At 41.9% G+C, this 21,526-nt stretch overlaps 1 protein-coding gene across 2 annotated transcripts in view; it reads right to left on the bottom strand.

The window, feature by feature from the left end:
* Nucleotides 1-21,526, bottom strand: part of CLPTM1L (CLPTM1 like) — a 469,239-nt gene that overhangs the window by 424,513 nt on the left and 23,200 nt on the right. For both annotated transcript variants that reach the window (XM_063452024.1, XM_063452023.1), the window contains exons 2-3: nt 14,639-14,840; nt 7,519-7,619 (exon numbers count right to left, since the gene is read on the bottom strand). In XM_063452024.1, coding sequence (XP_063308094.1) covers nt 7,519-7,619; nt 14,639-14,800 — 263 coding nt within the window. In that variant the 5' untranslated portion in view covers nt 14,801-14,840. The remainder of the gene's footprint in view (nt 1-7,518; nt 7,620-14,638; nt 14,841-21,526) is intronic.

Genomic DNA, 21,526 nt, shown 5'->3' with positions numbered 1-21,526 from the left:
AGCATTGATCTGAGCGATGATCTCAAAAGGTCCCATGAACTTTTGACCCAATTTATGAGAAGGAATCCTAAGCTTAAGATTCTTTGTTGACAGCCAAACCTTGTCACCAACATGATAAGCTGGGGCCTCCTTTCTATGCCTATCAGCAGCTCTTTTGTAACATTCCTGAGCCTCCGAAAGAGTCTTCTTCAACAGTTCTTGGGAATCTCGTAAGGCGGTTAGCCGGTCAGTGACTGCAGGAATGGAATTGGGAGACTCACTAGAAAGGTTGGATGGTAACCATAATTAGCAAAAAATGGGCTCAGAGAAGTGGAGCAGTGTTGGGCATTGTTATAGGCAAATTCCGCCGTGGGTAGGAAATCCAGCCAGTCATCCTGCAGGTAACTAATATAGCACCGCAAATATTGTTCTAACGTCTGGTTGGTTCGCTCAGTCTGTCCATTACTTTGTGGATGAAAAGCTGACGACAGATTTACATTAATACCTAGAATAGAACAAAAATATTTCCAAAAATGAGATGTAAACTGCACTCCCCTGTCAGAAATTACTTCATCAGGCACTCCTTGCAAGCAAAATATTTCCCGAATAACTAGGTCAGCAGTTTGTTTAGCTGAAGGGAGACCACGAGCTGGTATGAAATGACTCATCTTAGTTAACCGGTCCACAACAACAAGAATGGTAGTGTGTTCCTTAGAGGGAGGTAGTTCCACAATAAAGTCCATGGATATAGATCCCCAGGGACGATGAGGAATAGGAAGAGGCTGAAGCATGCCAACAGGGGATGAGCGAGGAGTCTTATGTCTGGCACATACATCACAAGAGGACACATACTTCTTAACATCCTCATAATATTTAGGCCACCAAAAGGATGGGGTAAGTAGTTCTTGTGTCTTTCGGATTCCTGGATGACCTGCTGGTTTTGAGTCATGGTAGAGACGTAAAACGTCCAGTCGCACTGATTCTGGAACAAACAGACGTTGTTGAAAAATCCAAAACCCATTAAGCATGGTCATATGAAGATCACGAGGAGGATCACGAAAAACTGGATCATCAGCGTAGCCCTTTTTAATGCGAGACATTAGATCAGAAGGAAAGGTAACTCCTAAAAATCTACTCTCAGGCAAGATGGTGGCTTTGGTTACTGTAGTATGGAGGGGGTCAGCTATCCTTGCCATTTCTGGAACCAGGGCGGTATGAAATAAAAAAATTAAACCTTGAGAAAAATAGGGACCAGCGTGCTTGTCTGGCTGACAGTCTCTTGGCTGATTGAATACATTCCAGATTTTTGTGATCTGTGAGGACAGTAATTGGATGGGTGGCTCCCTCCAAGAGATGTCTCCATTCGGCAAAGGCAGCTTTTATAGCCAAAAGTTCTTTATTCCCTATGTCATAATTTCTTTCTGCTGGTAACATCTGGCGGGAATAGAAGGCACATGGATGTAACAACATCTTAGGTCCAGTCCTTTGAGACAGTATAGCCCCAACAGCTGAATCAGAAGCATCTACCTCTACAGTAAATGGCAATTCTGGATGAGGATGTACCAGGATAGGGGCAGATGTAAACAGAGTCTTTAATCTGGAAAATGCAGTGTCAGCCTTATTGGACCACTGAAAAGGAGTCCCTTTACGTGTAAGTTCAGTGATCGGTGTAATAACGGCAGAGAAATTCTTAATGAAACGCCTGTAAAAATTGGCAAACCCCACAAATCTCTGAATATCTTTTTCATTCTTGGGGATGGGCCAGTCCAGCACAGCTTTAATTTTACTTGCGTCCATACTTAAACCTTTAGGAGTTATTACATATCCCAGGAATTGAATTTCTGTTTGTTCAAACTCACATTTTTCCAGTTTAATGTATAGGTGGTAGGTACGAAGGCGCTCAGGAACAATGCAGACCTGTTTTCTGTGATTTTAAAGATTATCAGAAAATATCAGGATATCATCCAAATATGCCACAACAAACTGATCCAGGAGATCCCGTAGTACATCATTGATTAGATGCTGAAAAGTTGCAGGGGCATTACAAAGCCCAAATGGCATTACTAGATATTCGTAATGTCCGTACCTGGTTCTGAAAGCTGTTTTCCATTCTTCATTTGGTCTTATGCGAACCAGATTATATGCCCCCCGTAGATCAAGCTTCGTAAATATCTTAGCTGAACGAAGTCTCTCCAGAAGTTCAGGAATGAGAGGCAAGGAATAGCGGTTTTTAACAGTGATTTTATTAATGTCCCTGTAATCGACACATGGCCGTAGACTGCCATCTTTCTTTTCTACAAAGAATATAGGAGCTCCTGCTGGAGAAGTAGATGATCAAATAAAGCCTTTGGCAAGATTTTCTTGTATGTATTCACGAAGTGCTTTCAATTCAGGCTCAGAAAGGGAGTATATACGGCCAAATGGGATAGCAGCTCCAGGTAGCAGCTCTATGGGGCAATCATAAGGCCTGTGAGGTGGAAGCTGATCAGCATTCTTCTTATCACAGACATCTGCAAAATCCCGATATTGTAGAGGAAGCTTAGTTAAGTTTGTATCAACCATTTCATTAATTGTTGTGGCAACAGGTGTTGCCTTAGAGGGTTGACAATTCATTACGCAGTGTTCTGAAGGAAAGGACAAAGTTCTAGTCTTCCAATCAATCTGTGGGTTATGCAGAGCAAGCCAGGGTATACCCAAAATCACTGGAAACTGTGTTGAGGAAATTAGGTGGAAAGATATAGACTCATGGTGATTCACTTCCAGAATCAATTTTAAGGGCACAGTCTCATGTGTAACCGGGCCTGACGTAAGTGGAGAACCGTCTACTGTTTCCATTAACACAGGTGAAGATTTAGGGATAGACTGAATTTTATTTCCTGCTGCAAATTTGATATCCATAAAGTTTCCGCCTGCTCCAGAATCTATCATAGCTGTAGTTGAAATTTTATTATCACCATATTGCAAAGTGATAGGCACCACCAAATGAGGATGTTGAGTCATCATACCCTCTTCACCCTGAGCCAGAGAAAACAAGGGTTGTGTGACAGAATCCAGTTGGTCTGAAATCTGGGATTGGTGTTGAATCTGTGCACCCTCAGCAGTCATAGCTATTGTTCTTTTAGACTTGCTAGGGCAATTGATGGCATAATGCCCTGCACTACCACAATACAGGCATAAATTGTGAGTGCGTCGCCACTGTTTTTCTTTATTGGAAAATGACCCTCTTATTAGATCTACCTGCATAGCCTCAGGTTCAGATTCTGTAGGTGTTTGTGGGGTCGGAGTAGAAATTCTTGAATAGAAAGTAGGAGTAGCACTTGGTTTAAAAGAGCCCTGTCTTTCCAATCTTCTTTCTGAAAGTCTCCGATCAATACAGATAGCCAACCGCACAAATGCATCAAACTCAACAGGAAGATCAACACGAGCTAGCTCATCTTTTATAGCTTCTGAGAGACCCCTTCTGAAGTGGAACATCTGGGCTGATTGGTTCCAAGTAGTATCAGCAACCCACTGTCTGAATTCAGCAGCATATTCAGCCACAGAGCGCCTCCCTTGATGTAAATGAAGGAGAGTGGCTTCTGCTGTAGCACAGCGATTGGGGTCATCAAAAACTAGGCACATGGCCTCAAGAAAGTCTTTTAAATTTCCCAAGACTGGACTGTCCTGTTCCAGAAAAGGGGAGCCCCAAGCCAGGGCTTCATCTTTGAATAGGGAGAAAATAAATCCCACCTTCTCTCTTTCAGATGGAAAACGGTTAGGTAACATCATGAAATGCAAACGGCATTGATTTAGGAAGCCCCTAAATTTTTTGCGGTCTCCTCAAAATTTTTCTGGTAGAGGCAAGAGGGCATCTTGTGCAGGTGTAACAGTAGTAGCAGCAGCAGCCGCAACATCATGTGCCCTGTAGCTGGTAAGCTCACTATGCATTGATCGAACTTCATTTTGCAGTTCAGCTACCTGATCTTGCAGCACTTGAATGGTCTGTGCCTGGGTCTGCATAGTTCTTGCATTAAAAGCAACCTGCTGGGCCAATGCAGAATCTGATCCTACGGTCTCCATGAATGGGCCAGATTATTCTGTAATGATATTGATGTTACAAAGTTTTGGAGTCCAGTAGCCAGATCAGCAATGTTTTCTGCCAGAGGTAGCCACTCGTTACCCAGGTGGTTGAGCCCCTGAGCCTTGAGTGGCCTTCTGGTCTTAAGCAGAGATGGGAGACTGGAACAGAGAGATGATAATCGTAGTGAGGCAAGCCGAGGTCAGTGGGAAGGAGAAGCAGCAAAGTCAAAACGGTCCAAAATCAGCAACAGGTAGGAGAAACAGGAACAAGCTTGATTAGAGAGTACAGGAACCACAATAATCTGGCAAAGGTACAGAGACAGGAAGTGGCTTTTATAGGCCAAGAACCAGACACATGACCAGACACAGCTGAAGAGACTTGTCACTGATACCAATGCTTATAGAGTCAAGGTTACCAGATCTCAGGTACATTTGCAAAAGGCAGGCTGGTGTAGTGGTAAGGAAGAGGTTTAGCAGCGTGTAAACCAGGGTTCGAAACCCAGCAGAGTCAGTTCCTCACACCGGCGCTCGTACATCTCATTATGTTGCTGAAGTCCCTGTGTGGGGCTTAGTTGGGTAGAATGGTCGTCGGTAGCCGCTTCCAGGGCTCCGATTCTTCCTGTTAGGCCGTGGATGTTGGCTAGGAGTGAGGCAAGATCCGTTTGGAGGGTCTGCTGAAGGTCAGCCAAGAGTGACTTCAAGACCGCCGTCGTTACCGGCGATGTATCAGTTCTCTGGGCTACTGGTTTTGGTGGTTGTACTGGAGGCGGAAGTCATCCGATAGCTTGGAGTATGTCCCTGGATAGGCAGCTATTTTGGGCCCAGATGCCCATTGTGTCTGCCTCAGGAGTTTAGCAATGTTTAGGCCTTGTCTCGGTTTGTCCAGTCTGGGCTTCTTTGTTTTGCAGCCCATTTTGTGGTCCTGTCACCAACAGCCCCTGTGAGTGGGGAAAGTACCGCTTAGATGGTGCCAAACGGGTTGATTTGGGCCTGAAATTGCAGGAGCTCATGTGCCATGCGACTGTTCAGCTCAGTTGCAAAGCTCCACCCCATTTGTTATCTTTTAACGGACTGCATGTGTAGTAATCATCAAATACAACACTTTGTATACCGGTTTAACACACACCTATATAATGAGTTCCATTGGTTTTATTTATACTATTATAGTATAAGTTAAGTGTAACCATTTTTTGCATGATTGCATTTCTTTACATTATATGTAACTGCATAGGTTAAATGTATCCATAATATGTGTCACATTGCATGAATGAAACCTATTTTGGTAAATTGTAAGGAATCCATTTACTTCATGATTTACAACTTTTCTCTAACAACACAACAGGCTCCCCAGTGAGAACTAAGCCAAGACTTTGCACTGGTCTCCACCCTTACAGACGCACGTGTTGCAGGTAAGTAAAATAAACACTGGACAAAGGTTACCTAAACCTGATCCATGGAGGGACAGACAGAAAACTGATTTTTCTTCAATTTGTACTATTCTTACACCCTATAATAACAAAGAGATTATGGTTGATTTAAACTCTTATCTTCCAAAAAATTTTGACAAATGCTACCGGTCCTGGAAAAATGATTCAAGGAAAATCCCCAGCCCGGTTTTAATGCCGCTTTACACATGGTAAAAGCTTTTTTTTTTTTTTTTTAATCCAGAAAATGTATGCATCTGGCTAATTGTTGCACATTTATTAGGGATAGCGGAATTCTTAAAAATGTACTTTATTAAAAGCAAGTCTTGCCATTCTGTCCATCACTGGCATAATCCAGTGTTTAGTTACCGTATATACTCGAGTATAAGTCGACCCGAATATAAGTCGAGACCCCTAATTTTACCCCAAAAAAATGGGAAAACTTATTGACTCGAGTATAAGACTAGGGTGAGAAATGCAGCAGCTACTGGTAAATTTCTAAATAAAATGATATCCCCCAAAAATTATATTAATTGAATATTTATTTACAGTGTGTGTATATAATGAATGCAGTGTGTGTGAGTGTGTGTATATATAATGCAGTGTGTTTGTATGAGTGTGTGTGTGTGTGTGTATGAATGCAGTGTGTGTAGTGTGTGTGTGTGTGTATGAGTGTATGAATATATTTTAATATTCAATCATTATTTTTTATATATTTTATTTTTAAATTATTATTATTTTTTTATATTATTATATTTTATTTTTATTTTATTAAAATTTTTATTTATTTATATTTTTTCGTCCCCCCTCCCTGCTTGTTTGCTGGCCAGGGAGGGGGGCTCTCCTTCCCTGGTGGTCCAGTGGCATTGGCAGTTCAGTGGAGGGGGCTGACAGAGAGCTGTACCTTACCTTCAAAGCAGCTCCTGTCAGCTCCCTTCTCTCTCCTCCGGTCGGCTCCCCTGTCAGCAAGTCTTGCAGCTGCGCAGAGCGTTGCCACGGGTTCTGACGCCGCGGCTCTCGCGAGACTTGCAGAGGGAGCCGACCGGAGGAGAGAGAAGGGAGCTGAAAGGAGCTGCTGTGAAGGGAAGGTACAGCTCTCTGCCAGCCCCCAACAGGACCACCGGGCTTGTAATGAGCCCGGCAGTCCTGTCTGTATTATGGCAATGTAAGTTGCCATAATACAGACACTCACTCGAGTATAAGACGAGTGGGGGTTTTTCAGCACAAAAAATGTGCTGAAAAACTTGTCTTATACTCGAGTATATACGGAAATTAACATTTGAGCAATACCCAGTTATTAAATTTTAACCCTATTGCTAGAGAAATGACAAGCACATTGCAAAGCACACATTTTAAAGGGTTAAATGAACCAACTATTTTTTTTTTTTACAGCTAATTAACTAGTTTGTATGGAGAGAGGGAGTGAGAGGGAGAGAGGGAGGGGGGGGGTGGGACCTTCACCAACAGTCACTGGTCTGTAATACATTTAAAAAAGGCCGATACATACTGTGTGAGCCAGTTTAAAGGGATTCCCTAGTGCCAGGAAAACAAATCCGTTTCCCTGGCCCTAGAGAATCCTGGAATGCCCCCTTCAGCTACTTACCTGAATGCAGAGCCGATCTCCCTCGGCACTGGGTCATGCTCCGTCCACGCTCCTCCCCCGCCGACGTAAGCTGGGGAGGCCTAATACGCATGCACGGTAGCAGTATTCAATGCTTTCCTATGGGTAAAACCTGACGCTGTAGGTCCGTGAGAACATCTAGCGTCAGATAACAGACCAAAAGTCTGCTACAAATGTTTTACATTGCAGCACTAAGTGCAAAAGGGTAACAGACCAATTAGCTAAAGTGGTCTGGGTGCCTACAGTGTCCCTTTAAGGAGCATTTCATTTAGAATTGAATAATGCACCTTAGTGGCAAAATAGAGACATTAATTGATTAAAAACAAATTTGTGAAATAGAAAAAAAAATATTTTATTTAATTTTAGAGACCCCTTTTAAATCAAACATTATAAAACTTTGGTGGTGTTTAAATATAAAAGTTAATCACACCTTACCTTTCAAACTTTGCCTCCACATCAAAGTTATCAACATTCAAAACCAAATCCACACTGTTTTCAGCACTTATGGTAGTCCTTGTAGTGGTATATACGCTAAGCTGAAAATGATTTTTAAAAAAAAAAAAGATCTGTCACAATGATGATATTTATGTAGTAGCATGAACTATATGAAACAGACTACAAAAGCAATTACTATTTTATTCATTTAAATATACAAAACATATATAAACAAAAATTACTTTTTCTGGCACTCTTCCCCCACAAACAAAAAATGTATCTTTAAATAGACCAAGGTGCTGACCCAAAGCAATGTATAACCATCCAAAAACATAAGCACTCGCTGGATTTGGTAAATACATTCAAATAATTATATTTAAGGTTGCACGAATTTGATACCGGAGAAACTGACGGAAGCCAAGCACAAAGAGATGGACACAGGTTTCTTCAGGAAGGAAGAGATCTTTATTCAATTCACCGACCGGGACTCAGAGGGACTAATGTCACCAAAAACAGCTAAAATCTGAGCCCCGATCGTACAGTGTAGGCACCTTATATAGACATAGCTCCTCCTATAATCAGTTCCACCCACACGTACTCTTACCCAATCAACAGAATAAAGACTAACTTCCTGTTTGACCACATGGCTTGCCCAGCACAATGGAGGAGGGGAATACTCGTATATCCTGTACTGATTGTACTGATTGTATCGTTGCCACGTGCAACCAACCAACCGATACATCAGCATATGCACGTGCACATACCACGTGGCAATCTCGGCCTACTAAATTTATTTTTACCGAGATTCCACCACATTCCCCCCTTTGATGCCTCTGATATTTCATAATTCCAGATGCATCACTTAATCGGGGTTTGCTTACACCTCAAGTTGCCATAAACCAGACTAGACTTTGCGACTCTAGAGATACGAACCCCTCAGCATTCCTCTTCCTGTACGTGTTCTCCTTGATTTAGAGCCTCGTACCTGCAAACAGCCATTATCTGTGCAGCAGCCTTTCTCTCTGCTATATTCTCTATAATGCTCTGCACAGACCTAACTACCAAATGAATCAAACACGGCAGGAGGAGGCACAGCATCAAGATTAGCATGACTCCACCTACCAGTGCCTTGAGTCCTCCAAGCTGCTCGTACCAATTACCAAACCAACTACTCGGATTATACCCTTTCCATACTTGAGTAGGCACATGTGCTAGTTTAACCATATGGCTAGTAAGCTCAGCTATTGCTTGCCCTTCATCATCTATTTGAAGACAACAATTGCTTAGATTAAACTTCCCACATACACCTCCCTCTACTGCCAATAGGTAATCCAAGGCTAATCTATTCTGGTAGACGGCTGTCCTCATTCTAGTGTTATGCTTTGCTAGGAGATTAAGCGCTTGTGATGTTTCATTGGTAATTATCTCAACCACTGCCTGTAATCTTATGATACGGTTAAGCATGTATACTGGGGTTCTATATCCAAAAGTACCATCCTCTGCCCATGTAGCTGGCCCATATTAATCTATAATACGCTGGGGAGGCCATTCATTATCTTCCCAGGTACCTATCTCTAAGGGTCCCCTTTTCTTCCTATGATTCACATCATACACTTTAACTCCCAAAGTCTCTCCTGTTTCAATTGGCAACAAGAAGAAGGATGGTTTGAGCATACCTAATACACATGCCCCTTCCCAGTCCTGTGGTAACTCCGAATAGGCTTTTAGATTAATGTATTTTTGTCGACAATAATCAGATAAAGAGTAAAACCTTTTTTAAAAAAAAGTAGATGTAAACAGCTTTATAGATCTTAAAATTTGCAATTTTAAACCTTGGTTAGTCAATATACCCAAGGGTCAGTTCCTGAGGCTAAGACGAAGCTGTACGGAAATTGAACAGTACCAATGCCAGACCAAGATTTTAATTGAACAGTTTGTAGAAAAAGGCTATAACCGTGATTCCTTACAAATGATATGTGACCAAATTGAAAAAGAACCAAGGGAAAACATTTTAAAATACAAAGAAAAACAACTTTAAAAAAAAGACGAAACAATATCTTTAATTTTCAATTATAGTTCTGATCGCAATCAATTACGCAAAATAATGCAGAATAATTGGCATATTTTAGAACAGGATCATGATATTCATAAATGTTAAATTTATTTATTCTTTAAAATGTTAAATTTTAAAGAGTTTTAAACAAGTTTTAACTAAGATTTTTAGATACAAATACTCAAAATGTATCTATGTTTAAGAGGGAGAATGGTTTTCATTATTGTAGGTCATGCAAAGGGTGTGCTTTGAGAAAGGCGAAGAATAGGAAAGTTACTGAGTTTACTTCTTTTAGCACGCAAAAAACTTTTAAGATCAAATTATTTTTAACATGTAACTTGAAAAACACTATATATCTATTAACTTGTCCCTGTGGGTTTCAATATATTGGAAGGACAACACGGACTCTCAAAACTCGAATTAGGGAGCATATCTATAATATTAACCGCAAAGTTAGTCTCCACAGTGTATCTAAACATTTTCTGGAAGTACAATGTCAGTGGATTGGATTTGGTGGGGATAGAAGGAGTTAAAACCCATTGGAGAGGAGGAGACATTGAAAGCCTTCTCAATAAAACGGAAATGAGATGGATTTTCAATATGGATACCCTACTACCTCACAGCTTAAATGCCGACTGTTACGGTACACCCAGGTATAAGAGGGGTTAACACCGCTAAGGACGTTCACCTTCCGAAGGGAGAAGCAGCTAATAAGCCGAACAGAAACTATATGAAATACTCCACGATCCAAACAGCCGAGCGGGAATCCATACGAATATAAATCCCCCCAATGACGAGACAAAGCTCGGTATTGAGGGTCAAGCAGTGATCGGCTTTAATGGGGCTACCTGCCCGGTATTTATGCAGGTCTCCCACCAGGTGGACACTCCCCTAGGGGACCTGGTGGAAGACTGGGACAAGGACATTAAAGGAACCAATCGCAGGCTTTTAGCTATCTGTGGAGAGTCCATTCGTGAGATAAAACTACCGAACTGGATGGCGTTCGTATGTAGAATCCATAGGAGAAGGGAGGTCGGCAGCTTCAGCGGTGTTCGTGCAATTCAGTGTCCGTTTTTAGTTCCATACAATTCTCGACGAACACCGCTGGGAATTCGTCCGTCCAAGATGTCCGCCACCTTGTGTTCGGCATACAAGTTTTTTTGTGTTCCCCTCTTATTGGTTTTTATCTTGTTTGTCCTGTTTTCTTTTATTGTCTGCATTTTATTCTGTATGAGAAAGGAAGTTTTCCACCCTTCCCCTTTTCTTTCCAAACTCCCTTGCATAGAGATGATTTATATCTATGGTTTTTAATTTAACTTCCTGTGATTTAGAAATTTTACATTTGATAATTTTTTAATATATTTGTTATATTTTGTCCGTTTTATATATATATATATATATATATATATATATATTTATATGTATATATATCTATATAATTCATATATATGCTTTTTATTCCACTAACTTATGTCCTCTTGTTTCCTTATATAAGTCTGTGTTCAAATTAATAGCCTCTCTCTCAGTATTTTCCATTGTAATATAAGGGACCAATGATTATATAAGGACTGGGCATTTGCCCTTTTAAACGGACTTTACAAAAATGGCGTCCAAGGAACTTCTGGTTTCAGATTACCGCAATAGCGTCATGACGTAAGGATGCCGGAAACGGACGTCAGATGCAACATAATGACGAAAGCGGAAGGAGAGACAGCAAATTACCGGAGATGGCGCCAAAAATCCCCATTTAAAAACAAACGCAGAGACACACAACATTACCACTTCTGAAGAAGGCTTTGAGCCGAAACGCGTCGAGTGACAAGGACTTTACCTGTACTTGTTTGTTTTATTTATGTTCAAATAACAAATGTTTTTACCCTGTTCCTGCATCCTGGATTTTTGGGAAGAAAACCTCTAGTGATAAGAACAAGACTAGTGATGTCGCGAACATAAAATTTTCCGTTGGCAAACGCGAACTTCCGCAAATGTTGGAACGGGCGAACCGCCATAGACTTCAATAGGCAGGCGAATTTTAAAACCCACAGGACTCTTTCTGGCCACAATAGTGATGGAAAAGTTGTTTCAAGGGGACTAACATCTGGACTGTGGCATGCCGGAGGGGGATCCATGGCAAAACTCCCATGGAAAATTACATAGTTGATGCAAAGTCTGGTTTTAATCCATAACGGGCATAAATCACCTAACATTCCTAAATTGTTTGGAATAACGTGCTTTAAAACATCAGGTATGATGTTGTATCGATCAGATAGTGTAAGGGTTACACCCGCTTCACAGTGACAGACCAAACTCCCCGTTTAACGCACCGCAAACAACCGCAAACAGTCCATTTGCAAAACCGAAAACTCCCAATTTGCACAAGGTTGGATACCAAGCTAGCCATGTCCCGTTCCTTGTCCTCACTGATGTAATTGAAGGTCTCTTCCTCCACCCAGCCACGTACAACACCAAGGGTCCCCGAAAGGTGACAACAAGCCCCCTGTATTTTTTATTTTATTTTTTAAATGTACACTACTGTTACACCAGATATGAGTTGCACTGGTGTGACACTGTGCCCTGGCAGACCCTGAAACGCACACGTGTGAAGGAAACTGACTGCTATTATTTCACAGTCAAAAAAGTTGTGTTTTTTTTTAATGCAAGCTATTGTGACATCAGATATGAGTGGTGGCACTGGGACCACCTTAAAAATATTGGATATCGCTAAAAATCATAATCACTATATACTTTCTCTACAAACCTCTAAAACGAACCAAACTACTCTTCCATCCGCTATACCACTTTATCCCACCTAGAACTAGTGCCCAGTTAAAATACTTGACTCTTACTTACCCACACTCAGTCATGCCACACACATTTCACCACTACTCTCACTGAATCCCTCTGACTACGGCTAAATTCCTCTTCAACATCAGAACACTACTCCTAAGATTGGGTTGTATCCATGTCTCGGGTCTTTCATTTAGAATAGGAGCAGCTTCGGTCTCCTTCAACACTGACACTCCAGTGCATATTATTAAAAGATTGGGCAGATGGAAATCCTCAGTCTACAACCGATATATTCCTCATCCCGAAAAAGAAATGAGGGAAGCTTTTAAAAGTTTGGCTTTGTAAATTTGATGCAATAAGTGTGTTTTTCTTTAATACCTTTTCACCCTCTTTGCATGATAAATGACTATGGGGGATAATGTATAATAAACACAGGTTACTGGCTATGGGGGGGATACTGTATAATAAACACAGGTTACTTGCTATGGGGAGGATAATGTATAATAAACACAGGTTACTGGCTATGGGAGGATAATGTATAATAAACACAGGTTACTGGCTATGGGAGGATAATGTATAATAAACACAGGTTACTGGCTATGGGAGGATAATGTATAATAAACACAGGTTACTGGCTATGGGAGGATAATGTATAATAAACACAGGTTACCGACTATGGGGTGTAATGTATAATAAACACAGGTTACTGGCTGTGGGGGGATAATGTATAATAAGCACGGGTTACTGGTTGTGGGGGGATAATGTATAATAAGCACAGGTAACTGGCTATGGGAGGATAATGTATAATAAACACAGGTTACTGGCTATGGGGGAGATAATGTATAATAAGCACAGGTTACTGGCTATGGGGGGGATAATGTATAATAAACACAGGTTACTGGCTATGGGGAGGATAATGTATAATAAACACAGGTTACTGGCTATGGGGGAGATAATGTATAATAAACACAGGTTACTGGCTATGGGAGGATAATGTATAATAAACACAGGTTACTGGCTATGGGAGGATAATGTATAATAAACAGGTTACTGGCTATGGGGGAGATAATGTATAATAAGCACAGGTTACTGGCTATGGGGGGGAAATGTATAATAAACACAGGTTACTGGCTATGGGGGGGATAATGTATAATAAACACAGGTTATCGGTTGTGGGGGGATAACGTATAATAAACACAGGTTACCGGTTGTGGGGGGATAATGTATAATAAACACAGGTTACTGGCTATGGGGGAGATAATGTATAATAAACACAGGTTACTGGCTATGGGAGGATAATGTATAATAAACACAGGTTACTGGCAATTGGGGGATAATGTATAATAAACACAGGTTACTGGCTATGGGTGGATAATGTATAATAAACACAGGTTACAGTTTACTTTGTGTGCCATCACACGGACGCCGACGTCGTCAATACCGTGAGCGGACGTGGGGCAACAAACAGGAATGGATCCGCAGCAGCCGGCATCCTTCAACATGCCGCAGTAGTCAGAGACACCGGCACAAGGTTGCTGAGTATCACCTCCATTAATGCCAGAAAGGCATTTGCCATTACGGACACCACAAGGTGAGGATGAACATGTGACAATTTACTAATCAAATACTCCACTGCATCCACTACACACACATATAAATATTCTTGAAAACATAAATAAAAGCTGACTGGCATGTATATTTTGTGCATTTACTACTTAATAAAGAAAAAAAAAAATGTTTCCCCAAAATGGTAATGTACAGAATATCGGTAAACTACCGGCCTGAAAGTTCACAGATTAGCGGTATCTGCTCTAAACAAAAAAAAAATCTATAATTGGTCGATCCCTACCTTGCAACACAGATTTTTGTTTTGTTTTTTATTATTTTTCCCCCCCATTTATTAACATTGCCATAAGGGTTAACTAAAAATAGATTTTAGGCATTTTAAATCCACATTTCATCAATCCATTAGTAGAATCCAGACACGGTGAAATCCAGTGGACATGAAACATACATATAGATATCAACAGCCAAAATCTAGACAATGATAAACGGTCCTAAATATACATTTTTTTTGTGTCTGGATGCCCATGCTAATACGAACCTGAGGCATGCTGGCTTTAGCAAATAACCCTGTCTGTTAGTATAATAATTTTGCCTACATTTCGTAATTTGTCAACATTTTATCTGGACTACTTATTCGTGGATCATTTTAAATGTTGCATAAGGTGGGTCAAATTTAAGAATGAAGTGGAATTCACTCTAAAACTTAGTATTAACCTGTAGCTTTGGCCTCTTAGACAGATAAGGCTTGATACAATTGTCACCATGGCTCGCACAGGGCTTTGTGTAAACAATGCCATACATCACCCAACAGGTGTGAACAACATAAACGATAAAGACGCCAACCACTAAGGTAGTAAAGGAGTTCCTGTTCAGCATGATAGGTTTTTTCCAGGTTAGTAGTTAAAAACAAGACAACCTGTAGGAGATAAAAAAAAAAGCATAATTAATACGGTAAATAAAATAAATATTAAAAACAAGTACATTAAAACATGTATCAGTATAATTTACTAAATTATAGTTTTTTTTGCTATTTAAATTGCATGCTACTTGTAAATATTCTTGTTTAAAGTTAGTTTAAACAGGTAATATAGAAAGGTATGAAGTAAGAAAAGGGGTATGCGTATCGATAATGGACACCAGTAAAAAAACAACTTGTCACTATAGCCTAAATGTATAACAAGCTGACTAACCAGGATGCGCTAATCCCTGTACATGCAGAGAGTGCTTCTAAACCCACGGACTCAATACCAACAGTTTTGCTGTATTTTATGTACACTTGGTCTCTAGTGTTCAAAAGTGTGTGTGGGGGTGGGGGTGGGGAGGCTCGCCAAGTCGGCTGGCAGTCATTTTCTTTAGAGCTCTGCAGTTCGCGCAAAAGGCACATAGTACACGCTTATTTGACCACCAAACAGAAACAGATAGGGGAGCCTACCAGCTATAAATTGATACCTGCCGCGAGCGAAAAGCCTCAGGTGAATAGAGATCCCAGCCGCCAGCATATAATGTGGACCCACGGTGAGACGGGAGATATATGGGGGCATGCCCACCTACGCTTGCCTTGGCTATCTCCGACTTAGCTCCTGTAATGGCAGAGGTAAAAGAGCCACCAGGGATCTTCCTGGAGAAACCCCATACACAGCCCCAGAGATAGCTGGGCCGCGGCTGGATTTCCTTGACTGCCCGAGTGCCTCCCCTGACTGGATTCACAGCCTCTAGGTTGCGCAGGAACAGGAGGCGCTGGTTCTGCAGACTTTAGCGGGAGAGTCATGTAAACTCTGGATGCCTCAGAGTGCCTAAGGCGCTGCGAGATCCGAAGGTGGGAGGCATGAGGGTTCGGTCGGGGTCTGGGGCACTGGAGGCCTAACAGCTTATATATATACACCAAATGCTTAACCGATCTTATTTGGCAACCCAGCACTCAATTGCTTTTAATACCGCTAGCCATCTTAGCCTCAGCATATTTATTTTTATTTAATTTATTTAGATCATTGTTTGGCATTTACAACGCCTGGAGGTCCGTGATGGTACCAGTCCCTGAGGCACGGCAGCTCCGACAGCTGTGGGAACCACTGCATTACATTTACATTTTACACTGGAGTCATCATAACTGTTCTCTTGCTATGTATACAGAGATAGGAGTAACACGTGAACACGTTAATACATTCTCGACTTTTCGTCCGTAAAGTAGGATACAGGGCACGATCACCACTTTCTATCCTGCATACTTACTGCGAAGCATCAAGTAGTCACTGTTCCCATAATTTTATTAAGCTTAGTTATTTTGTCTTGCTTTTCTGTAAATACTCGACCTTGCTAAACGCAGCAACCTACTATGTAAATGCCATACGTTGACTTAATGGACCTGTGCTCATAAAAATAGAGTGTTCAGAAGCTGGACACCAGAGAGAACACCAGGGATGGCAAGACAAGACCTCAAAACCTGCACTATTGGGAGGTGTGAGGAAAGAAGGATGACCTTTTTTATACAACCATTTAACACATATCCTACCTTAGAACTTGAACCTGAGGATGATTTGGCCCCTATACTTTCTACTACCACAACATTAATTATAAATAAAGTTAGAAAATAGGGGAGGGAGGGCAGGGGAAATCTGTGAGCGCTACTCCTGACTTTGAAACAGATGACAGTCACTTTTTATGCTTACCTGGCTTCAACGCTTCACTCGCATCTTAACCATTTATTGCCACCATACATATATACCACAGTGCTTAATGCCTGTGGCATCTTTTTTCCTCTACCGGTCAATACTGTAATTCATATCAACACTTAATGGCTTAATGGCTTTTTTCCCACATCAATTATCTTTTTGTTGTGCCTAATGAGTAATTCTGAATACCATATTAAAACGAACATGAGCTTATATTGATTTAGCTTCATTTCATCTCAGAGTTGGGGAATTTGTATAATTACCCGATAATCGCAAATTTGGAAACATGTTTCCTGCATCGATGAACGCCTGTTCATGGATTTCATAGTGCAGGGCTCAATTTACTAATTTTATTCAGATGAAGACATCTGACAACACATTCTTTAAATCTCTAAAGATGTTGAGTACCTTTAGCAAAATAGCCTATAGATTGGCCTAGTCCCACTTTCACCATCCTGATCAGCCTTCCCTCCATTTTGACTAACAGTTAATCCCACACAGATGACAGATTGATTACATTAACCCCGTAAGGATGGAGGGCGTACTATTCAGTCCTTTGAAGGGTGGTTCTAAATGCAGAAGGGCAGCATAGTACGCCCTTCCTGGCCCCCTGGACCGGTGATCCGTGTCGATCCCAGTCGGGGGGAATGCCCGAGAGCCTAAGCACCATGATCACATTGCCACAATAGGAGACTATGGAGCTGCCTGCAGGAGGACTATCTGAGCTGTCAGGCAGTCCCCCAGGCAGTCCCTCAGGCTACTGAGGAAGCTCATACAAGAGTGAAACGCGTTTAGCTGGAGTTTGGACTTTTATACTTGGACTTTCTATCATTTAGCTTATATGCTTTTGAGAAGTCTAAACATTGTTTTTATTATTATTTTTTATCTATAAATCGTTATTTTTTTATATTAGTCCATATAGTCCTTTCTAGCCTCCAGGAACACTATGTGGGGAATGCTATCCCAATAAATTAGCACATTGCCAACAAACCTCAGAGCCAGGAATTCAAGGCTCTGTCTAAGGTGAGCATAATCATTACTATCTCACTATTTTGTATACACTATCTGTACAATACCACCTATGAGGTTCTCTCTCTCTGCTTGTTCCATATCTTCGGGAGAACATCGTTTGGGAGAAAGGGGTGTGTTGCTGCCTCAAGAGCAAAAAGGAGTCACTTACGGAGCCAATAGCCTATAGGCTCCAACCCACGTGAGTGGTTTCAACCAATTGCTACTATTATTCATTTCTTATTTTTGTAAACCATCTGCACTATATTCTCTCTTTTTGTTGTTTTACTTTGTATGTACATTTGGACACATTGTATCACTATGTTGGAGGGGTGAGTATACCCCCTCATTATTTATATCAATATTCATTATAGCGCTCCACTCGCAGGTATATTGTTTATACCTTCCTTTTTCTTGTATTTTGCACTTTATTGTGGATTAAGGTATTCCACTTTCTGTGTTGAGCTGCTTTTATTCAGGCACTTTAGTATATCACTCACTATCTCAGTAAGGGATAGTTATTGTTTTCTCTGTGCCCAATTTTCTAAATACTTTCATTAGTCCCTGACCTTATATTATAGTTAGGATAGCATTATGCCTATCCCACGCATGCTTAAACTCCTTTACTGTGTTAACCTCTACCACTTCAGCTGGAAGGCTATTCCATGCATCCACTACCCTCTCAGTAAAGTAAAACTTCCGGATATTATTTTTGAACCTTTGTCCCTCTAATTTAAGACTATGACCTCTTGTTGTGGTAGTTTTTCTTCTTTTAAATATGGTCTCCTCCTTTACGGTGTTGATTCCCTTTATGTATTTAAAAGTTTCTATCATATCCCCCCTGTCTCGTCTTTCCTCCAAGCTGTACATGTTAAGATCCTTTAACCTTTCCTGGTAAGTTTTATCCTGCAATCCATGAACCAATTTAGTAGCCCTTCTCTGAACTCTCTCTAAGGTATCAATATCCTTCTGAAGATATGGTCTCCAGTACTGCGTACAATACTCCAAGTGAGGTCTCACCAGTGTTCTGTACAATGGCATGAGCACTTCCCTCTTTCTACTGCTAATACCTCTCCCTATACAACCAAGCATACTGCTAGCATTTCCTGCTGCTCTGTTACATTGTCTGCCTACCTTTAAGTCATCAGAAATAATCACCCCTAAATCCCTATCCTCAGATGTTGAGGTTAGGACTCTATCAAATACATAACGTAGAAGGAGAGGCAAAGTTGGTAGAGGTGTGCCGAAACCAACATACGAGTAGACCTGTAATAAAAGAGGGCAAAAGAGGATTCAAAGAAAACACACTTTATTGCAAGTTTATACAGCGTGGGTACTGAAAGCTTGTAAGGAGCTTTTACTCTGATAGAGGTATATATGTAATTGAGCTGAGGATTACCTGTGGCCCCATCACTTAGTGATGTAGACTGGGGTGTAAGAGCTTGAAGCTGCTGATGCAGCGCTTTTGCAAAAAAGAGAGACCAGCGAACAAAGCCATGATGTAGCTCAACTTAATGGAAGGTTTAGACAGGAAGTAATGGATTAGGACTGATAGTGTGTGGTTGACCTTGGAGACGTAAAAGCGGAGTAACACTATAGGAGGTATAAGTAAGATGCTTGACTTGTAGGATTAGAGGAAGAGGCAAAAATTAACATAGTTTAACTGCAAAAAGTCATGAATCAAGCAAACTCTACTTGTGACACGGTACAATATACAAAGCCCTGGCGTGCGTGATAGAATAGTCGTGAAACTGCATAAAGCGTGCGTACCTGTACGAGGTGTAATTGAGTGCTTAGTCCAAGATAAGCTCATGGAATGGTGGTATCATGGATGGTAGGTAATGGGTTGTAGGGAGTGCATGAAAGAAGACCTTAAATAGAGTGTGAAAGAGTGTTAGTGGCTGTGTTGTGGACACAAGGAGTGTAAAAGCAGACTAGAAAGAATTGAGGAGGTGGCTGCCAGCCAAGTCAGCCACAAAATGGTTAGCGAGGATGACCACTCTTGTTAATGATGTCGCAGGCTGCGGAGTTGTTAGAGCAGCATTTAACTGACTTGCCGGTCCAAAGATGACCCCGCCACAATGGGATAGATCTCTGACAAAGTAGAAGTCTCTCTAAAGGTCGGCAAGGCATCCGTCACAGTGGGCCAGGCACCCTTAACCAGTGATTGCCAAAAATGGCTGCGAACCCTGTATATCCTGCTGTGTCTATGTGAATTGAAAGTGAGTGTTCTGAAAGTGGGGGGAATGAACAAAGAGATCCTGATCCATGGCCAAAAACTACTCCAAGTGTGTAAAACTGCCCTGGCTGGATCGTCCCAAATGGTTGGGCAGGAATTGGCACCTCGTGGAGAAAATTAAGTAGCCCAGGGACAAGAGACCTACTCTGCGGAATGATAGCCTAGTGACAGAGGGGCCCAGAGTGTCGCAAAAAGGATGCTGTGGTGGTGTGAACACTGTTAGGTGTTTGTGAACCTGTTAAAACCCCCAAAAAAAATTCATCCTGATAGTGGAAGACTAATGGACACCTGAATATTTTTAGGAGCGGCCAGCAAAGGGTTTGTGTGAAGATGTTGAATACTTAGGGCTGCTGCGAGAGCCCAACGTAGGCCAGGTGCCATAGTGAAGGGTGAATAGGTAGTAAATTAAAGGCATTGGATAAGTCTGTCTTGCTCAACCGAGCCTTACTACCTGCTGAAGTGATAGCTTGCATGGCATCATCGATTTGCGTAGTGCGGTGAGAACTCCTTAGTGGGAATGAGGGAGTTGATGCTGAGAATGGATATAGAGTGTGGTGCGGAAGAGGTCTATGATCAGACGTATGATAGGGTATTGTGAATGCCTACCTCGATAGGATTGGTACGCCAAGATGAGAAGTGTGAAGACCGGAAAGAGGCAATCATGAACCAGAGTATGATTGCCGTGGACAGAATGTGGTCCACCGTAAGTGGGTCAATGGGTGCAGATAATAGGTTAGGGCATACGAAGGTACCTGTGGGAATGGCGATAAGGCCCGTGTGAAACCCCTGTGAGAAACCCAGTACCAGAATCTACCAGATGCCTAGCTGGGTGTAAATGCAGATAGTATACCAGGATAACCATGTTAGGCGTATCTTAGGTGACAGACGGGCTGTATATGTGGACTAGGTGTGGGCTCTGGAGCAGAAGTGCGATACCCTTACCTACCAAGCGAGTTAGACGAACATGGCGAGAGCTCCCGCATCTGAAGTCCTGATTCTGGGCTTAACGCCCGACTACCGGAGCGTGCCAACTGCGGACTACTACCTTCCTATCCAGGAGGAGATGCTGAATCCGGGGATGCCCGACATGGGGCTCCCCGCTGCTTTATCGTCCAAAACGCAGCCTGCGGCCCGCACGGGTCGGAGCCGCGGAGAGACGGCCGCTCTCCGGGTTCTCAGGATGAAGAGGAGGAGGGGGAGGAGCGTTGCGGGCCCCGTCATCACGCAACGTGATGACGACGTGCGCAGCGCCGTCAGTCTGCCTTCACGGATCTTCAGCGGAAGGATCCATTTCCGGGCGGTGAGGCACCCAGTGGTCGGACTCGGCGGGCAAGGAAGGCATCTTTGAAATGTGAGTAGATATTTTATGTCTGGTACTGAATTAATTAAAGGGGGTGGTGAATTAATTAAAGGGGGCGGTGAATTAATTAAAAGGGGGTGAATTAAAGGGGGGGTGAATTAATTAAAGGGGGGGTTGGATTAATTAGAGGGGGGTGGATTTATTAAAGAGGGGGTGGATTTATTAAAGGGGGGGATTAATTAAAGGGGGGGATTTATTAAAGGGGGGGTGGATTAATTAGAGGGCGGTGGATTAATTAGAGGGGTGGATTAATTAGAGGGGGTGGATTAATTAAAGGGGGGTGGATTAATTAAAGGGGGGTGGAATAATTAAAGAGGGGTTGGATT

The sequence above is a fragment of the Pelobates fuscus genome, chromosome 4, assembly GCF_036172605.1.
Source record: "Pelobates fuscus isolate aPelFus1 chromosome 4, aPelFus1.pri, whole genome shotgun sequence".
Classification (NCBI taxonomy): Eukaryota; Metazoa; Chordata; class Amphibia; order Anura; family Pelobatidae; genus Pelobates; species Pelobates fuscus.
This window is presented reverse-complemented; position numbering and strand designations above follow the sequence as displayed.